The 14,921-nt window shown below is 55.7% G+C and overlaps 1 protein-coding gene and 2 long non-coding RNA genes across 3 annotated transcripts; all 3 read left to right on the top strand.

Moving 5' to 3' along the window:
• The first annotated feature begins 594 nt into the window (after positions 1-594).
• LOC309887137 lies at positions 595-3,113 on the top strand. The gene is made up of 3 exons (XR_014319028.1): positions 595-813; positions 2,368-2,473; positions 2,687-3,113. It is a non-coding gene; the product is annotated as an uncharacterized lncRNA (long non-coding RNA).
• A 550-nt stretch (positions 3,114-3,663) lies between these two features.
• LOC309887136 (CMRF35-like molecule 1) lies at positions 3,664-8,849 on the top strand. The gene is made up of 6 exons (XM_082778617.1): positions 3,664-3,783; positions 4,163-4,510; positions 4,853-5,185; positions 6,504-6,570; positions 8,089-8,194; positions 8,408-8,849. Exons 1-6 carry the CDS (start codon positions 3,741-3,743, stop codon positions 8,462-8,464), a joined length of 954 nt encoding a protein of 317 aa, XP_082634743.1. The 5' UTR covers positions 3,664-3,740; the 3' UTR covers positions 8,465-8,849.
• Positions 8,850-10,850: 2,001 nt separating this feature from the next.
• On the top strand, positions 10,851-14,369 carry LOC309887138. Its single transcript, XR_014319029.1, has 3 exons — positions 10,851-10,890; positions 12,211-12,277; positions 13,802-14,369. It is a non-coding gene; the product is annotated as an uncharacterized lncRNA (long non-coding RNA).
• Positions 14,370-14,921: the final 552 nt, after the last annotated feature.

The following is a 14,921-nucleotide window of genomic DNA, read 5'->3' as shown; positions in this document are numbered from 1 at the left end:
TCCACTCCGAAAGAAAAGCCTGGTGCCGATATGCAGGTCAGACTGGCACATATGATCTCGTGGTGAGCACAGATACCAATTACACACGGGGTATCAGCAAAGGCAAGAAAGGCAGAGCCTGGATCCAGGATGACACCCAGGAAAGGACCATCACGATCACCATGGAGAAGCTGCAGGCACAGGACTCTGGCGTGTACTGGTGTGCACTCCACATGCCCCAGACACCTCCAATATTCACCCGGATAATGGAGGTCCGGCTCTCTGTTTCTAAGCGTGAGTACCTGCTGGCAGATTTTGGCCTCGTCTCCCCTGCTTGCTCTTCCTCCTGACCTGTGCCCCACCACCAAGAACCCGACCCTCTCTCCATGTCTGCTCTCTGTCTGCACAAGGTTCTGTCTGCTTCTGCACAGGGCTGTTCAACACCTCCCTGCTACCTGCAGATCTCTGCCAGGGAGCTTTTCTGCCTGCACTTCCAGCACTTCTGCCACGTCCTGGGCTGGGTTCATGGAGCAGGGCTCCTCGGCAGCTCCTTGCCTCTCCCTCCCACCTTTCCATCCTTCTGCTGCTTCGCCTGCTCCCGGGAGCTCCCGAAGATAATGGGGCACAGCCTGGGTGCCTCATCTATGTTGTCTGTGAAAGCACGCCCGGAGTTACACCCATGGTAGCAATGGCAGCGACGTTCACACGGGGGATGCACAACAGCCCAGTAATTTTTCTTCTCTTCTTTGTGATTGCAGGACCAGCTGCAACAACGTTGTCAGTCACTAGAGCCACCAGTGAAAATCACCCTCCTGGCAACAGCACACAACCACAGTAAGGCCAAAAGAAAACCGATGTGCTTGAACACAGACAAGCATTACTGATGTCCTGTCCATGGCAGTCCTGTCTTCCTGGGGGAGGCAGCCTCTGGGCATTGCAAAGACTCCTGCTTACAGAGGAGCTGGGTGGGACAGGCGTCCTTACAGTGGACGACCTCTCCTCTTCCAGTTCCTGCCCAGAGCCTAATTACAAAGGGAGAAGTGGACAGATGAAATCATCTCCTAGCTTCCTGGCAACTGCCTTCTCTCCTCTCTCACTGCCATGTGGCAATGAATCCACCTGTTCACTCTCATTTTCTGCACTCTTTGCCTTTCCTTTATTCTGTGTTTTGTGAGGAAAGGATAATTTCTAGTTCTTTTCTTCTATGGTTTTCCTATGGGCAGGGAGACATCTCCTTCACAGCAATGTATAAACGCTTCGTTTTCTGGGGTGGGCTCGAGCTCTCATAGTGTGGAAGGGGACAAATGAGAATACGTTTTGGGAAGAGGAGGCTGATTTTGGAAGTGTATTTGAAACCCCATTTCATGGAGATTCTCCCACAGAACCATAGAATGACTTGGGCTGGAAAGGACCTTAAGGATCATCTTGTTAACCCTCCGTGCCATGGGCAGGGACGCCACCCACTAGGTCAGGCTGCTCGGGGCCTTGTCCAACCTGATGCTGAACACCTCCAAGGATGGGGCATCCAGAACCTCTCTGGTCAAGCTGTTCCAGTGCCTCAGCACCCACTGAGTGAAGAACTTCCTCCTAACCTCTAATTGAAATCTTCCCTCTTTTTGTTTAAAACCGTTCTCTCTTGTCCTGTCATTATCTGATTGAGCAAAAGGTGCTCTCCATCCCTTTTACAAGAACCCTGTAAGTACTGAAAACCACAATGAGGTCACCCCAGAGTCTTCTCTTCTGTGCGCTGGACAGCCCCAGCTCTGTCCTTCCTTGTAGGACAGCTGCTCCGGCCCCTTGATCATCTTTGTGGCCCTCCTCTTGAGCCACTCTAACAGCCCCACATCCTTCTGGTGCTGGGGGGCCCAGACCTGGATGCAGCACTCCAGGTGGGGCCTCACCAGAGCAGTGCAGAGAGGGACCATCCCCTCCCTCCTCTGCTCCTCTGGTGATGCAGCCCAGGATGCAGTTGGCCTTCCCGGCTGCAAGCTCACTGCTGGCTCATGTCGAGCTTTTCACCCACCTGAACCCCAAGTCGTTCTCCCCAGGGCTGCTCTCAGTGAGTTCTTCTCCCAGCCGTCCTCATGTCTGGGATTGCCCCAGCCCAAGTGCAGCACCTTGCACCTGGACTTGTTGAACCTCATCAGGTTCATGTGGGCCACTTCTGCCCAGGTCCCTTTGGATGGCATCCCTTCCTTCTGCTGTATGGACTGCACCACCCAGCTTGGTGTCATCTGCAGCCTTGCTGAGGGAGTGCTCGGTCCCACTGGCTGTGTCGTTGATACAGATACTGAGAAGGAAGGATGAAGGACAGCATCTCCTTGTGGGTGAAGGCCTTTTCTCTTCCATAGGCTGATCTGCTCCCTTTCCTTTCTGTTTCCTTGACAGCTTATGGAGCTTCACCCTTCAGGCCCTCCTAGGATTCTTCATCAATAAGGTGCTGGTCATCTTGCTCCTCGTTTTTCTTCAGAGAAGGGGACGCTGCAGAAAAGAGGTAACCACACACCCGCAATGGCAAAAGCACACCAGGGCTCCAGAGAAGCCCCAGGGTGGCACTTGCACGTGCTGTTTGTCCACGGCTCCCAACTGGGGAGCGAGAGGTGTGATGCGGTCACTTAATGCTCCAGAAAGCATGAGCAGCCCTCCTCCATACGCTTCTCTCCATGGGCCGATGTCACTGAGGAGCCTGCCTCCCTCTTTCTTTCAGAAACGCAGGGCAGCAGAAGGCAGCCCTGGACAGCTGCCTGAGGAGGAAAGGAGCTGACGCCACACCTGGGACCAAAAGGATCTCTGTTTCTAAGCCTGGAGACATGTCCCGAGGGAAATCCCAACCTGCAAGCTGTTGCCCGTGAGCTCCAGAGAACCCAGGCCGGCCTCCCCCACGAACCGAGGCCCGCTTTCCCCCCTGTGGCTCCTCAGGGCAGCAAGCAGCCCACTTCTGGCAAACCCTGCCACGCGGCCCAAGCTGGGCTCTGCCACCAGTCCGCCGGCTCTGCCAGGGGCAGCACGTTGCCACTTCTTGCCTCAGAGCCGGTGCAGCAAGCACGGCCTCACCACAGAGCGCCCACACTTCCCTCACTTCCCTGCAAACCCTCAGGACTTCCCCATGGGCCCCCGCACCAGGGCCCTGTGCGGTTGTCTGATGTCCAATAAACTGTGCAAAAGCCCAGTGGCTCCGTTTGGTTCCTCCAGCTTGGCACACCGCTGGCAGGCAGCCCACGGGCTAAGTGCTGGTCATGGCATTAACAATGAGGGGACTGGCTGTGGTGGAGGAGAGCCGCAGGAGGCATGGCATGGAGAGGAGGCTCCCTGCACAGAGCCTGGCCTCTCTGCCACCACGCCTTGAGGGGACTTTGGGCAAGGGGCTGGGCAGGGGGCACCTGGGGAGCACAGAGGGAAGGGCAGGGCCACAGCAAAGGATCTGCCCCATCTCCCAAGCCTTGGAAATGCCAAAGGAGTGCCCCGCTGCCACTGGCATGAGGGCAGAGCGTGACAACAGCCAAGGGAGAGCAGCAATGTGCCCCTGGCGTCAGGATGGGCTGTGCTCTGCTCTTGGCCACTTCCCCTAACGCACCCTGAGCTGCTCTTGTTATTCGATGGCCTTGCAAAATGTGGTGAAGGACTTCCGTGGGAAGGCAAGACCTCAGGCACTTCCTCCAGTGGCGTCAGTGGGAGGCAGGAGGGCTCACCGGGCAGACGCGTTGCAACGGGGTGTGTTGGGCAGCCCATGGCAATGCCCCTGCCCTGTGCTTGAGGAGGCCATGGAGCTGCGAGTCGTCCTCCTGCTGCCGCTCTGCTTCCCAGGTACGAGGAGGGCTGGGCATGGCTGGGGCTTCCCATGGGACACCCGTCCCCAGTCCTGCTGCCTGCAGGGCCCTGCAGTGGTAGAGCACGGATACCAGCAGTCCTGGGGAGAAGGGAAGGGAAGGGAAGGGAAGGGAAGGGAAGGGAAGGGAAGGGAAGGGAAGGGAAGGGAAGGGAAGGGAAGGGAAGGGAAGGGAAGGGAAGGGAAGGGAAGGGAAGGGAAGGGAAGGGAAGGGAAGGGAAGGGAAGGGAAGGGAAGGGAAGGGAAGGGAAGGACAAGCCCCACTTCAGAACACCCCACACCTGGCTCCTCCAGGCTCACAGCCCACAACAGCCCTGCACCAGCTCCCCTCTCCCTCACCACTTCTGGTATTCGCAGGTCTCCAAGCCCAAACACCTGGGGAGCTGAGCCAGCGCGAAGGAAGCAACCTCTCTGTGCTGTGTCATTACCCAGCAGAGGTTGATTATTGGAAGATGAAATCCTGGTGCCGAAGTACAGTTCAAAAATGTGACCTTCAAGTGTCAATAATCGGCACAAGTACATACACGTACACAGACCGGGCCAAACAGGGGCACGTTACCATACAGAATGACCGCATACACAGGAATTTTTCCGTCACCATGACTGACCTCCAGGTAGAGGATTCAGGCACATATTTCTGTGCTTATAGGCAAGACTTCGAAAGCTATGTTCCACTGAAGTGGATCTCACTGACTGTTTTCAAGGGTGAGTACCTTTTCCCCATGCAAACTCCAGTCCTGTCAGGAGGCAACGTCACTGCTGCCCTGCTCCATCCTCCTACTGCACACAGTGAGCAGATTCCCCCACCCCATTCATCAGCCCCCACACTCGTCCCCTCACTCGCTGCCTTCTCTGCTTGTAGAGCACGGGGTGAAGGCGCCCTGCAGACCCTGCTGTCCCCGAGGTGCACGGCTTCCTGCGGCCCTGCCATAAGTGCCCTGCCCGGGCTGATGGCCACAGCCTGGCCCAGGTGCCCAGATCATTCCAGGAGATGTATGCCCTTGTGTCCCAGATTGTGGGTCAGACACTGGGTTTGTTGTTCTGCAGAGTTTCACAAGCTGGAGTTGGACAGTCTCTCTGTGCAGTGCCTGTACCATGACCTGGGTTACCGCTCTGTAAGAAAAGCCTGGTGCCGATATGCAGGTCAGACTGGCACATGTGATCTTGTGGTGAGCACAGATTTCCCAAACACACTGAACATCAGCAAAGCCCAGAAAGGCAGAGCCTCGATCCAGGATGACACCCAGAAAAGGACCATCACGATCACCATGGAGAAGCTGCAGGCACAGGATTCCGGGATGTACTGGTGTGCACTCTACACGCCAAACGCAACCATTAATTTCACCCGGATAATGGAGGTCCGGCTCTCTGTGGCCAAGCGTGAGTACCTGCTGGCAGATTTTGGCCTCGCCTCCCCTGCTTGCTCTCCCTCCTGACTGCTGCTCCACTACTGAGAACTTGACCCTCTTTCCATCTCTGTCTCTCTGTCTGTCTGGTGGACATGATTTTGGTTGTCCTGGCGCCCTGAGGATCCAAAGCCCCAGCCCTTCGAGCCCTGACAGCTCTGAGCAGAGGCTCAGGGAGGTTCCCCAAAGCTCCCACAGATGGGGCCCTCAATACAGCTGCTTCCCACACGGCTATCCTAGGGGCTGCAACAGTGGCTGAGGGTGAGCACTGGCCTGCAGGGACCCGGGGCTGGTTGTGCACTGTACACTCACATTCCTACTCGCCAGTTCCCTAAGAAGCCTCTGTGCTGCCCAGCTTCACACACCTCCCAGTTTTTCCCTGCCCAAACCACACACAATTTTACTTTCTCACAGTCTCCATGCCATACAATAGCAACAGGGGTCTGAACTGACCACACAGCTGTGCCGTGTTGCTTCCCTTCTGTGAGGGAAGCTGCAGTCATCTGCACGGAGGTGTTTCTGTCACTCATGCTCATGATACCACTTCTGTTCCTCTAAGGCAACTCATCCCTCAGCTTTCAAAGGCTATTTCATTGCAACACAGACTTAGACCTGTATGTTGAAGATTATCTTACCGCTAGATTTTCTTTCAGGGTTACCTTTAAACAGTAAGTGATACTATTAGGCACCTGATTGCAGCAAACCAGCACCATGCTGTGGCCTGTCAGGAATTTGGCAGAGCAGCACCTAAGGGATATGGCAATCCAGAAGCCCAGAGGGGATGGCCTAATGCTCTAGGTGAAAATCCTGTCAGGAGGGACTGAATACATTCTAGGCGAGCAGGATCCTGCAGCACAAGCTCCCCTAGTGCACAGAACCAGTCCTCAAAGTGATTCCCACAGCCCAATCTTTCACAGACAATGCTCTTTGCTTGCTTCTTCCAAGCTTCTGTCTGCTTCTGCACAGGGCTGTTCAACACCTCCCTGCTACCTGCAGATCTCTGCCAGGGAGCTTTTCTGCCTGCACTTCCAGCACTTCTGCCATGTCCTGGGCTGGGTTCATGGAGCAGGGCTCCTCGGCAGCTCCTTGCCTCTCCCTCCCACCTTTCCATCCTTCTGCTGCTTCGCCTGCTCCCGGGAGCTCCCGAAGACACGAGTTGCAGTCTGGGCGCGTCGTCTGTGTTGGCTGTCACAGCACGCCCAGAGTTACACCCATGGTAGCAATGGCAGGGACACTCAGATGGGGGATGCACAACAGCCCAGAAATTGTTCTTCTCTTCTTTATGATTGCAGGACCAGCTGTAACATCGTTGTCAGGCACCAGTCAAAATTACCTTCCTGGCAACAGCACACAAGCAGGGTAAGGCAAAAAAAAAAAACCAAAACCAACAAACAACAACAACAACAACAAAAACACGAAAAACCTATGTGCTTGAACACAGAGAAGCATTACTGATGTCCTGTCCATGGCAGTCCTGTCTTCCTGGGGGAGGCAGCCTCTGGGCATTGCAAAGACTCCTGCTTACAGAGGAGCTGGGTGGGACAGGCATCCTTACAGTGGACGACCTCTCGTCTTCCAGTTCCTGCCCAGAGCCTAATTACAAAGGGAGAAGTGGACAGATGAAATCATCTCCTAGCTTCCTGGGAACTGCCTTCTTTCTTCACTCACTGCCATGTGGAAATGAATCCACATGGTCACTGTCACTATCTGCACTCTTTGCCTTTCCTTATTTCCATGTTGTGTGAGGAAACGGTATTATCAAGTTCTTGTAGTGTGGAAGGGGATAAATTAGAATATGTCTTTGGAAGAGGAGGCCACTTTTGGAAGTGTATTTGAAACCCCATTTCTATGGAGATTCTCCTGCAGAACCATAGAATGACTTGGGCTGGAAAGGACCTTAAGGATCATCTTGTTAACCCTCCCCTGCCCATGGGCAGGGACGCCACCAGCTAGGTCAGGCTGCTCAGGGCCTTGTCCAACCTGATGCTGAACACCTCCAGGGCTGGGGTATCCAGAACCTCTCTGGGCAAACTGTTCCAGTGCCTCAGCACACACTGAGTAAAGAACTTCCTCCTAACCTCTAATTGAAATCTCCCCTCTTTTTTTTTAAAACCATTCCCCCTTGTGCTGTCATTATCTGATTGAGCAAAAGGTGCTCTCCATCCCTTTTATAAGCCTCCTTCTAAGTACATAAAATCACAATGAGGTCACCCCAGAGCCTTCTCTTCTGTGTGCTGAACAGCGTCAGCTCTCAATCTTTCTTTGCAGGACAGCTGCTCTGGTCCCTTGATCATCTTTGTGGCCCTCCTCTTGAGCCACTCTAACAGCCCCACATCCTTCTGGTGCTGGGGGTCCCAGACCTGGACGCAGCACTCCAGGTGGAGTATCACCAGGGCAGTGCAGAGGGGAACCATCCCCTCCCTCCTCTGCTCCTGTGGTGATGCAGCCCAGGATGCAGTTGGCCTTCCAGGCTGCAAGCTCACTGCTGGCTCATGTCGAGCTTTTCACCCACCTGAACCCCAAGTCCTTCTCCCCAGGGCTGCTCTCAGTGAGTTCTTCTCCCAGCCGTCCTCATGTCTGGGATTGCCCCAGCCCAAGTGCAGCACCTTGCACCTGGACTTGTTGAACCTCATCAGGTTCATGTGGGCCACTTCTGCCCAGGTCCCTTTGGATGGCATCCCTTCCTTCTGCTGTATGGACTGCACCACTCAGCTTGGTGTCATCTGCAGCCTTGCTGAGGGAGTGCTCGGTCCCACTGGCTGTGTCGTTGATACAGATACTGAGAAGGAAGGACGAAGGACAGCATCTCCTTGTGGGTGAAGGCCTTTTCTCTTCCATGGGCTGATCTGCTCCCTTTCCTTTCTGTTTCCTTGACAGCTTATGGAGCTTCACCCTTCAGGCCCTCCTAGGATTCTTCATCAATAAGGTGCTGGTCATCTTGCTCCTCGTTTTTCTTCAGAGAAGGGGACGCTGCAGAAAAGAGGTAACCACACACCCACAATGGCAAAAGCACACCAGGGCTCCAGAGAAGCCACAGGGTGGCACTTGCACGTGCTGTTTGTCCACTGCTCCCAACTGGGGAGCGAGAGGTGTGATGCGGTCACTTAATGCTCCGGAAAGGATGAGCAGCCCTCCTCCATACGCTTCTCTCCATGGGCCGATGTCACTGAGGAGCCTGCCTCCCTCTTTCTTTCAGAAACGCAGGGCAGCAGAAGGCAGCCCTGGACAGCTGCCTGAGGAGGAAAGGAGATGACGCCAGACCTGGGACCAAAAGGATCTCTGTTTCCAAGCCTGGAGACATGTCCCGAGGGAAATCCCAACCTGCAAGCTGTCGCCCCCGAGCTCCAGAGAACCCAGGCCGGCCTCCCCCACGAACCGAGGCCCGCTTTCCCCCCTGTGGCTCCTCAGGGCAGCAAGCAGCCCACTTCTGGCAAATCTTGCCACGCGGCCCAGGCTGGGCTCTGCCACCCACCCGCCAGCTCTGCCAGGGGCAGCACGTTGCCACTTCTTGCCTCAGAGCCGGTGCAGCAAGCACGGCCTCACCACAGAGCGCCCACACTTCCCTCACTTCCCTGCAAACCCTCAGGACTTCCCCATGGGCCCCCGCACCAGGGCCCTGTGCGATTGTACAATGTCCAATAAACTGTGCAAAAGCCCAGTGGCTCCGTTTGGTTCCTCCAGCTTGGCACACTGTGGGCAGGCAGCCCACAGGCTTGGTGCTGGGCATGTCATGGGCAACGAGGGGACTGGCTGTGGTGGAGGAGAGCCGCAGGAGTCATGGCATGGAGAGGAGGCTCCCTGCACAGAGCCTGGCCTCTCTGCCACCACGCCTTGAGGGGACTTTGGGCAAGGGCCTGGGCAGGGGGCACCTGGGGAGCACAGAGGGAAGGGCAGGGCCACAGCAAAGGACCTGCCCCATCTCCCAAGCCCAGGAACGGCAAGAAGGAGCACCACATTGACAGAGGCCAAGCGAGAGCAGCAATGTGCCCCTGGCGTCAGGATGGGCCGTGCTCTGCTCCCGGCCACTTCCCCAAATGAATCCTGAGCTGCTCTTGTTATTCAGTGTTGTTGCAAAACATGGTGAAGGACTTCCGTGGAAAGGCAAGACCTCAGGCACTTCCTCCAGTGGCGTCAGTGGGAGGCAGGAGGGCTCACTGGGCAGATGCGTTGCAACGGGGCACGTTGGGGAGGCCATGGAGCTGCGAGTCGTCCTCCTGCTGCCGCTCTGCTTCCCAGGTACGAGGAGGGCTGGGCATGGCTGGGGCTTCCCATGGGACACCCGTCCCCAGTCCTGCTGCCTGCAGAGCCCTGCAGTGGTAGAGCACCGATACCAGCAGTCCTGGGGGCTGGGGAAGGGAAGGGAAGGGAAGGGAAGGGAAGGGAAGGGAAGGGAAGGGAAGGGAAGGGAAGGGAAGGGAAGGGAAGGGAAGGGAAGGGAAGGGAAGGGAAGGGAAGGGAAGGGAAGGGAAGGGAAGGGAAGGGAAGGGAAGGGAAGGGAAGGGAAGGGAAGGGAAGGGAAGGGAAGGGAAGGGAAGGGAAGGGAAGGGAAGGACAAGCCCCACTTCAGAACTCCCCACACCTGGCTCCTCCAGGCTCACAGCCCACGACAGCCCTGCACCAGCTCCCCTCTCCCTCACTACTTCTGGTATTCGCAGGTCTCCAAGCCCAAACAATTCACAAGCTGAGCCAGCGCGAAGGAAGCCACCTCTCTGTGCTGTGTCATTACCCAGCAGAGGGTAAGCACCAGGAACTGAAGTCCTGGTGCCGCTGGACAGATCAAGGATGTCAGCTTCAAGTGGCAACAAGTGGCACAAGAACACAGTTCTACACATACCAGGCCAGACAGAGGCACTTTACCATGCAGGATGACCCCATACACAGGAATTTTTCCATCACCATGAATGACCTCCAGGTAGAGGATTCAGGCACATATTTCTGTGCTTATAGGCAAGACTTCGAAAGCTATGTTCCACTGAAGTGGATCTCACTGATTGTTTTCAAGGGTGAGTACCTTTTTTCCCACGCAAACTCCTGTCCTGTCAGGAGGCAACGTCACTGCTGCCCCGCTCCATCCTCCTCCTGTACACTGTAAGCGGCTTCCCCTGACTCCATCCATCAGCCCCCACCCTCATCCCCTCGCTCGGCGCCTTCCCTGCTTGCAGAGCACGGGGTGAAGGAGCCCTGCAGACCCCCTGGCTCTGAGGCGCACGGCTCCCTGCGGCCCTGCCCAAAGTGCCCTGCCTGAGCTGACGGCCACAGCTTGGCCCAGGCGCCTGGATCATGCCAGGAGATGGATCCCCTCGTGCCCCAGATTGTGGGTCAGACACTGGGTTTGTTGTTCTGCAGAGTTCCACAAGCTGGAGTTGGACAGTCTCTCTGTGCACTGCCTGTACCATGACCTGGGTTACCGCTCTGTAAGAAAAGCCTGGTGCCGAGCTGTAGGTCAGACTGACAGGTGTGAACTCGTGGTGAGCACAGATACCACTTACACATGGGGTATCAGCAAAGGCAAGGAAGGCAGAGCCTTGATCCAGGATGACACCCAGAAAAGGACCATCACCATCACCATGGAGAAGCTGCAGGCACAGGACTCCGGGATGTACTGGTGTGCACTCTACATGCCCCAGACACCTCCAATATTCACCCGGATAATGGAGGTCCGGCTCTCTGTGGCCAAGCGTGAGTACCTGCTGGCAGATTTTGGCCTCGCCTCCCCTGCTTGCTCTCCCTCCTGACTGCTGCTCCACTACTGAGAACTTGACCCTCTCTCCATCTCTGTCTCTCTGTCTGTCTGGTGGACATGATTTTGGTTGCCCTGGCGCCCTGAGGATCCAAAGCCCCAGCCCTTCGAGCCCTGACAGCTCTGAGCAGAGGCTCAGGGAGGTTCCCCAAAGCTCCCACAGATGGGGCCCTCAATACAGCTGCTTCCCACATGGCTAACCTAGGGCTCCAACAGTGGCTGAGGGTGAGCACTGGCCTGCAGGGACCCGGGGCTGGTTGTACACTGTACACTCACATTCCTACTCGCCAATTCCCTAAGAAGCCTCTGTGCTGCCCAGCTTCACACACCTCCCGTTTTTTCCCTGCCCAAACCACACACAATTTTACTTTCTCACAGTCTCCATGCCATACAATAGCAACAGGGGTCTGAACTGACCACACAGCTGTGCCGTGTTGTTTCCCTTCTGTGAGGGAAGCTACAGTCATCTGCACGGAGGTGTTTCTGTCACTCATGCTCATGATACCACTTCTGTTCCTCTAAGGCAACTCATCCCTCAGCTTTCAAAGGCTATTTCATAGCAACACAGACCTAGACCTGTATGTTGAAGATTATCTTACCGCTAGATTTTCTTTCAGGGTTACCTTTGAACAGTAAGTGATACTATTAGGCACCTGATTGCAGCAAACCAGCACCATGCTGTGGCCTGTCAGGAATTTGGCAGAGCAGCACCTAAGGGATATGGCAATCCAGAAGCCCAGAGGGGATGGCCTAATGCTCTAGGTGAAAATCCTATCACAAGGGACTGAATACACTCTAGGCGAGCAAATGCCTGCAGCACAAGCTCCCCTAGTGCACAGAACCAGTCCTCAAAGTGATTCCCACAGCCCAGTCTTTCACAGACAATGCTCTTTGCTTGCTTCTTCCAAGCTTCTGTCTGCTTCTGCACAGGGCTGTTCAACACCTCCCTGCTACCTGCAGATCTCTGCCAGGGAGCTTTTCTGCCTGCACTTCCAGCACTTCTGCCACGTCCTGGGCTGGGTTCATGGAGCAGGGCTCCTTGGCAGCTCCTTGCCTCTCCCTCACACCTTTCCATCCTTCTGCTGCTTCGCCTGCTCCCGGGAGCTCCCGAAGACACGGGTCGCAGCCTGGACACCTCGTCTGTGTTGGCTGTCACAGTACGCCCAGAGTTACACCCATGGTAGCAATGGCAGGGACACTCAGATGGGGGATGCACAACAGCCCAGAAATTGTTCTTCTCTTCTTGTTTGTGATTGCAGGACCAGCTGTAACATCGTTGTCAGGCACCAGTCAAAATTACCTTCCTGGCAACAGCACACAAGCAGGGTAAGGCAAAAAAAAAAACAAAACCAACAAACAACAACAACAACAACAAAAACACGAAAAACCTATGTGCTTGAACACAGACAAGCATTACTGATGTCCTGTCCATGGAAGTCCTGTCTTCCTGGGGGAGGCAGCCTCTGGGCATTGGAAAGACTCCTGCTTACAGAGGAGCTGGGTGGGACAGGCGTCCTTACAGTGGATGACCTCTCCTCTTCCAGTTCATGCGCAGAGCCTAATTACAAAGGGAGAAGTGGACAGATGAAATCATCTCCTAGCTTCCAGGGAACTGCCTTCTTTCCTCACTCACTGCCATGTGGAAATGAATCCACATGGTCACTGTCACTATCTGCACTCTTTGCCTTTCGTTATTTCCATGTTGTGTGAGGAAAGGGTATTATCAAGTTCTTGTAGTATGGAAGGGGATAAATTAGAATATGTCTTTGGAAGAGGAGGCCACTTTTGGAAGTGTATTTGAAACCCCATTTCTATGGAGATTCTCCTGCAGAATCACAGAATGACTTGGGCTAGAAAGGACCTTAAGGATCATCTTGTTAACCCTCCCCTGCCCATGGGCAGGGACGCCACCCGCTAGGTCAGGCTGCTCGGGGCCTTGTCCAACCTGATGCTGAACACCTCCAGGGCTGGGGTATCCAGAACCTCTCTGGGCAAACTGTTCCAGTGCCTCAGCACACACTGAGTGAAGAACTTCCTCCTAACCTCTAATTGAAATCTCCCCTCTTTTTTTTAAAAACCATTCCCCCTTGTGCTGTCATTATCTGATTGAGCAAAAGGTGCTCTCCATCCCTTTTATAAGCCTCCTTCTAAGTACATAAAATCACAATGAGGTCACCCCAGAGCCTTCTCTTCTGTGTGCTGAACAGCGTCAGCTCTCAATCTTTCTTTGCAGGACAGCTGCTCCAGTCCCTTGATCATCTTTGTGGCCCTCCTCTTGAGCCACTCAAACAGCCCCACATCCTTCTGGTGCTGGGGCGCCCAGACCTGGACGCAGCACTCCAGGTGGAGTATCACCAGGGCAGTGCAGAGGAGAACCATCCCCTCCCTCCTCTGCTCCTGTGGTGATGCAGCCCAGGATGCAGTTGGCCTTCCCGGCTGCAACCTCACTGCTGGCTCATGTCGAGCTTTTCACCCACCTGAACCCCAAGTCCTTCTCCCCAGGGCTGCTCTCAGTGAGTTCTTCTCCCAGACGTCCTCATGTCTGGGATTGCCCCAGCCCAAGTGCAGCACCTTGCACCTGGACTTGTTGAACCTCACGAGGTTCACGTGGGCCCACTCCTCCAGCCTGCCCAGGTCCCTTTGGATGGCATTCCTTCCTTCTGCTGTATGGACTGCACCACTCAGGTTGGTGTCATCTGCAGCCTTGCAGAGGGTGTGCTCAGTCCCACTGGCTGTGTCGTTGATACAGATACTGAGAAGGAAGGATGAAGGACAGCATCTCCTTCTGGGTGAAGGCCTTTTCTCTTCCATGGACTGATCTGCTCCCTTTCCTTTCTGTTTCCTTGACAGCTTATGGAGCTTCACCCTTTGGGCCCTCCTAGGATTCTTCATCAATAAGGTGCTGGTCATCTTGCTCCTTGTTTTTCTTCAGAGAAGGGGACGCTGGCCTCCCTCTTTCTTTCAGAAATGCAGGGTAGCAGAAGGCAGCCCTGGACAGCTGCCTGAGGAGGAAAGGAGCTGATGCCACACCTGGGACCAAAAGGATCTCTGTTTCCAAGCCTGGAGACATGTCCCGAGGGAAATCCCAACCTGCAAGCTGTTGCCCCTGAGCTCCAGAGAACCCAGGCTGGCCTCCCACTTGAACCAAGGCCCGCTTTCCCCCTTGGGGCTCCTCAGAGCAGCAAGCAGCCCACTTCTGGCAAACCCTGCCACGCGGCCCAGGCTGGGCTCTGCCACCAGTCCGCCGGCTCTGCCAGGGGCAGCAGGTCACCACTTCTTGCCTCAGAGCCGGTGCAGCAAGCACGGCCTCACCACAGAGCGCCCACACTTCCCTCACTTCCCTGCAAACCCTCAGGACTTCCCCATGGGCCCCCGCACCATGGCCCTGTGCGCTTGTTCCAGTCAAATAAACTGTGCAAAAGCCCAGTGGCTCTGTTTGGTTCCTCCAGCTTGGCACACCACAGGCAGGCAGCCCATGGGCTCGGTGCCGGGCATGGTATGGGCATGAGGGGACTGGCTGTGGTGGAGGAGAGCCGCAGGAGGCATGGCATGGAGAGGAGGCTCCCTGCACACAGAGCCATGACCTCTCTGCCACCACGCCTTGAGAGGACTTTGGGCAAGGGCCTGGGCAGGGGGCACCTGGGGAGCACAGAGGGAAGGGCAGGGCCACAGCAAAGGATCTGCCCCATCCCCCAAGCCTTGGAAATGCCAAAGGAGTGACCCGTTGCCACTGGCATGAGGGCAGAGCGTGACAACAGCCAAGGGAGAGCAGCAATGTGCCCCTGGCGTCAGGATGGGCTGTGCTCTGCTCTTGGCCACTTCCCCTAACGCACCCATAGCTGCTCTTGTTATTCGGTGGCCTTGCAAAACGTGGTGAAGGACTTCCGTGGGAAGGCAAGACCTCAGGCACTTCCTCCAGCGGCGTCAGTGGGAGGCAGGAGGGCTCACCGGGCAGACGCGTTGCAACGGG

This window comes from Aythya marila, assembly GCF_965140915.1.
Source record: "Aythya marila genome assembly, chromosome: 24".
NCBI classification, from domain to species: Eukaryota; Metazoa; Chordata; class Aves; order Anseriformes; family Anatidae; genus Aythya; species Aythya marila.
The sequence above is the reverse complement of the archived record's forward strand: the minus strand, read 5'-3'. Positions and strand labels throughout refer to the sequence as shown.

Coding starts and splice junctions, on each gene's coding strand:
- LOC309887136 (XM_082778617.1), top strand. CDS start 3,741: ATGGAGCTGCGAGTCGTCCTCCTGCTGCCGCTCTGCTTCCCAG. Junction 3,784..4,162: donor GCTGCCGCTCTGCTTCCCAG/GTACGAGGAGGG, acceptor TGGTATTCGCAG/GTCTCCAAGCCCAAACACCT. Junction 5,186..6,503: donor CCGGCTCTCTGTGGCCAAGC/GTGAGTACCTGC, acceptor TTATGATTGCAG/GACCAGCTGTAACATCGTTG.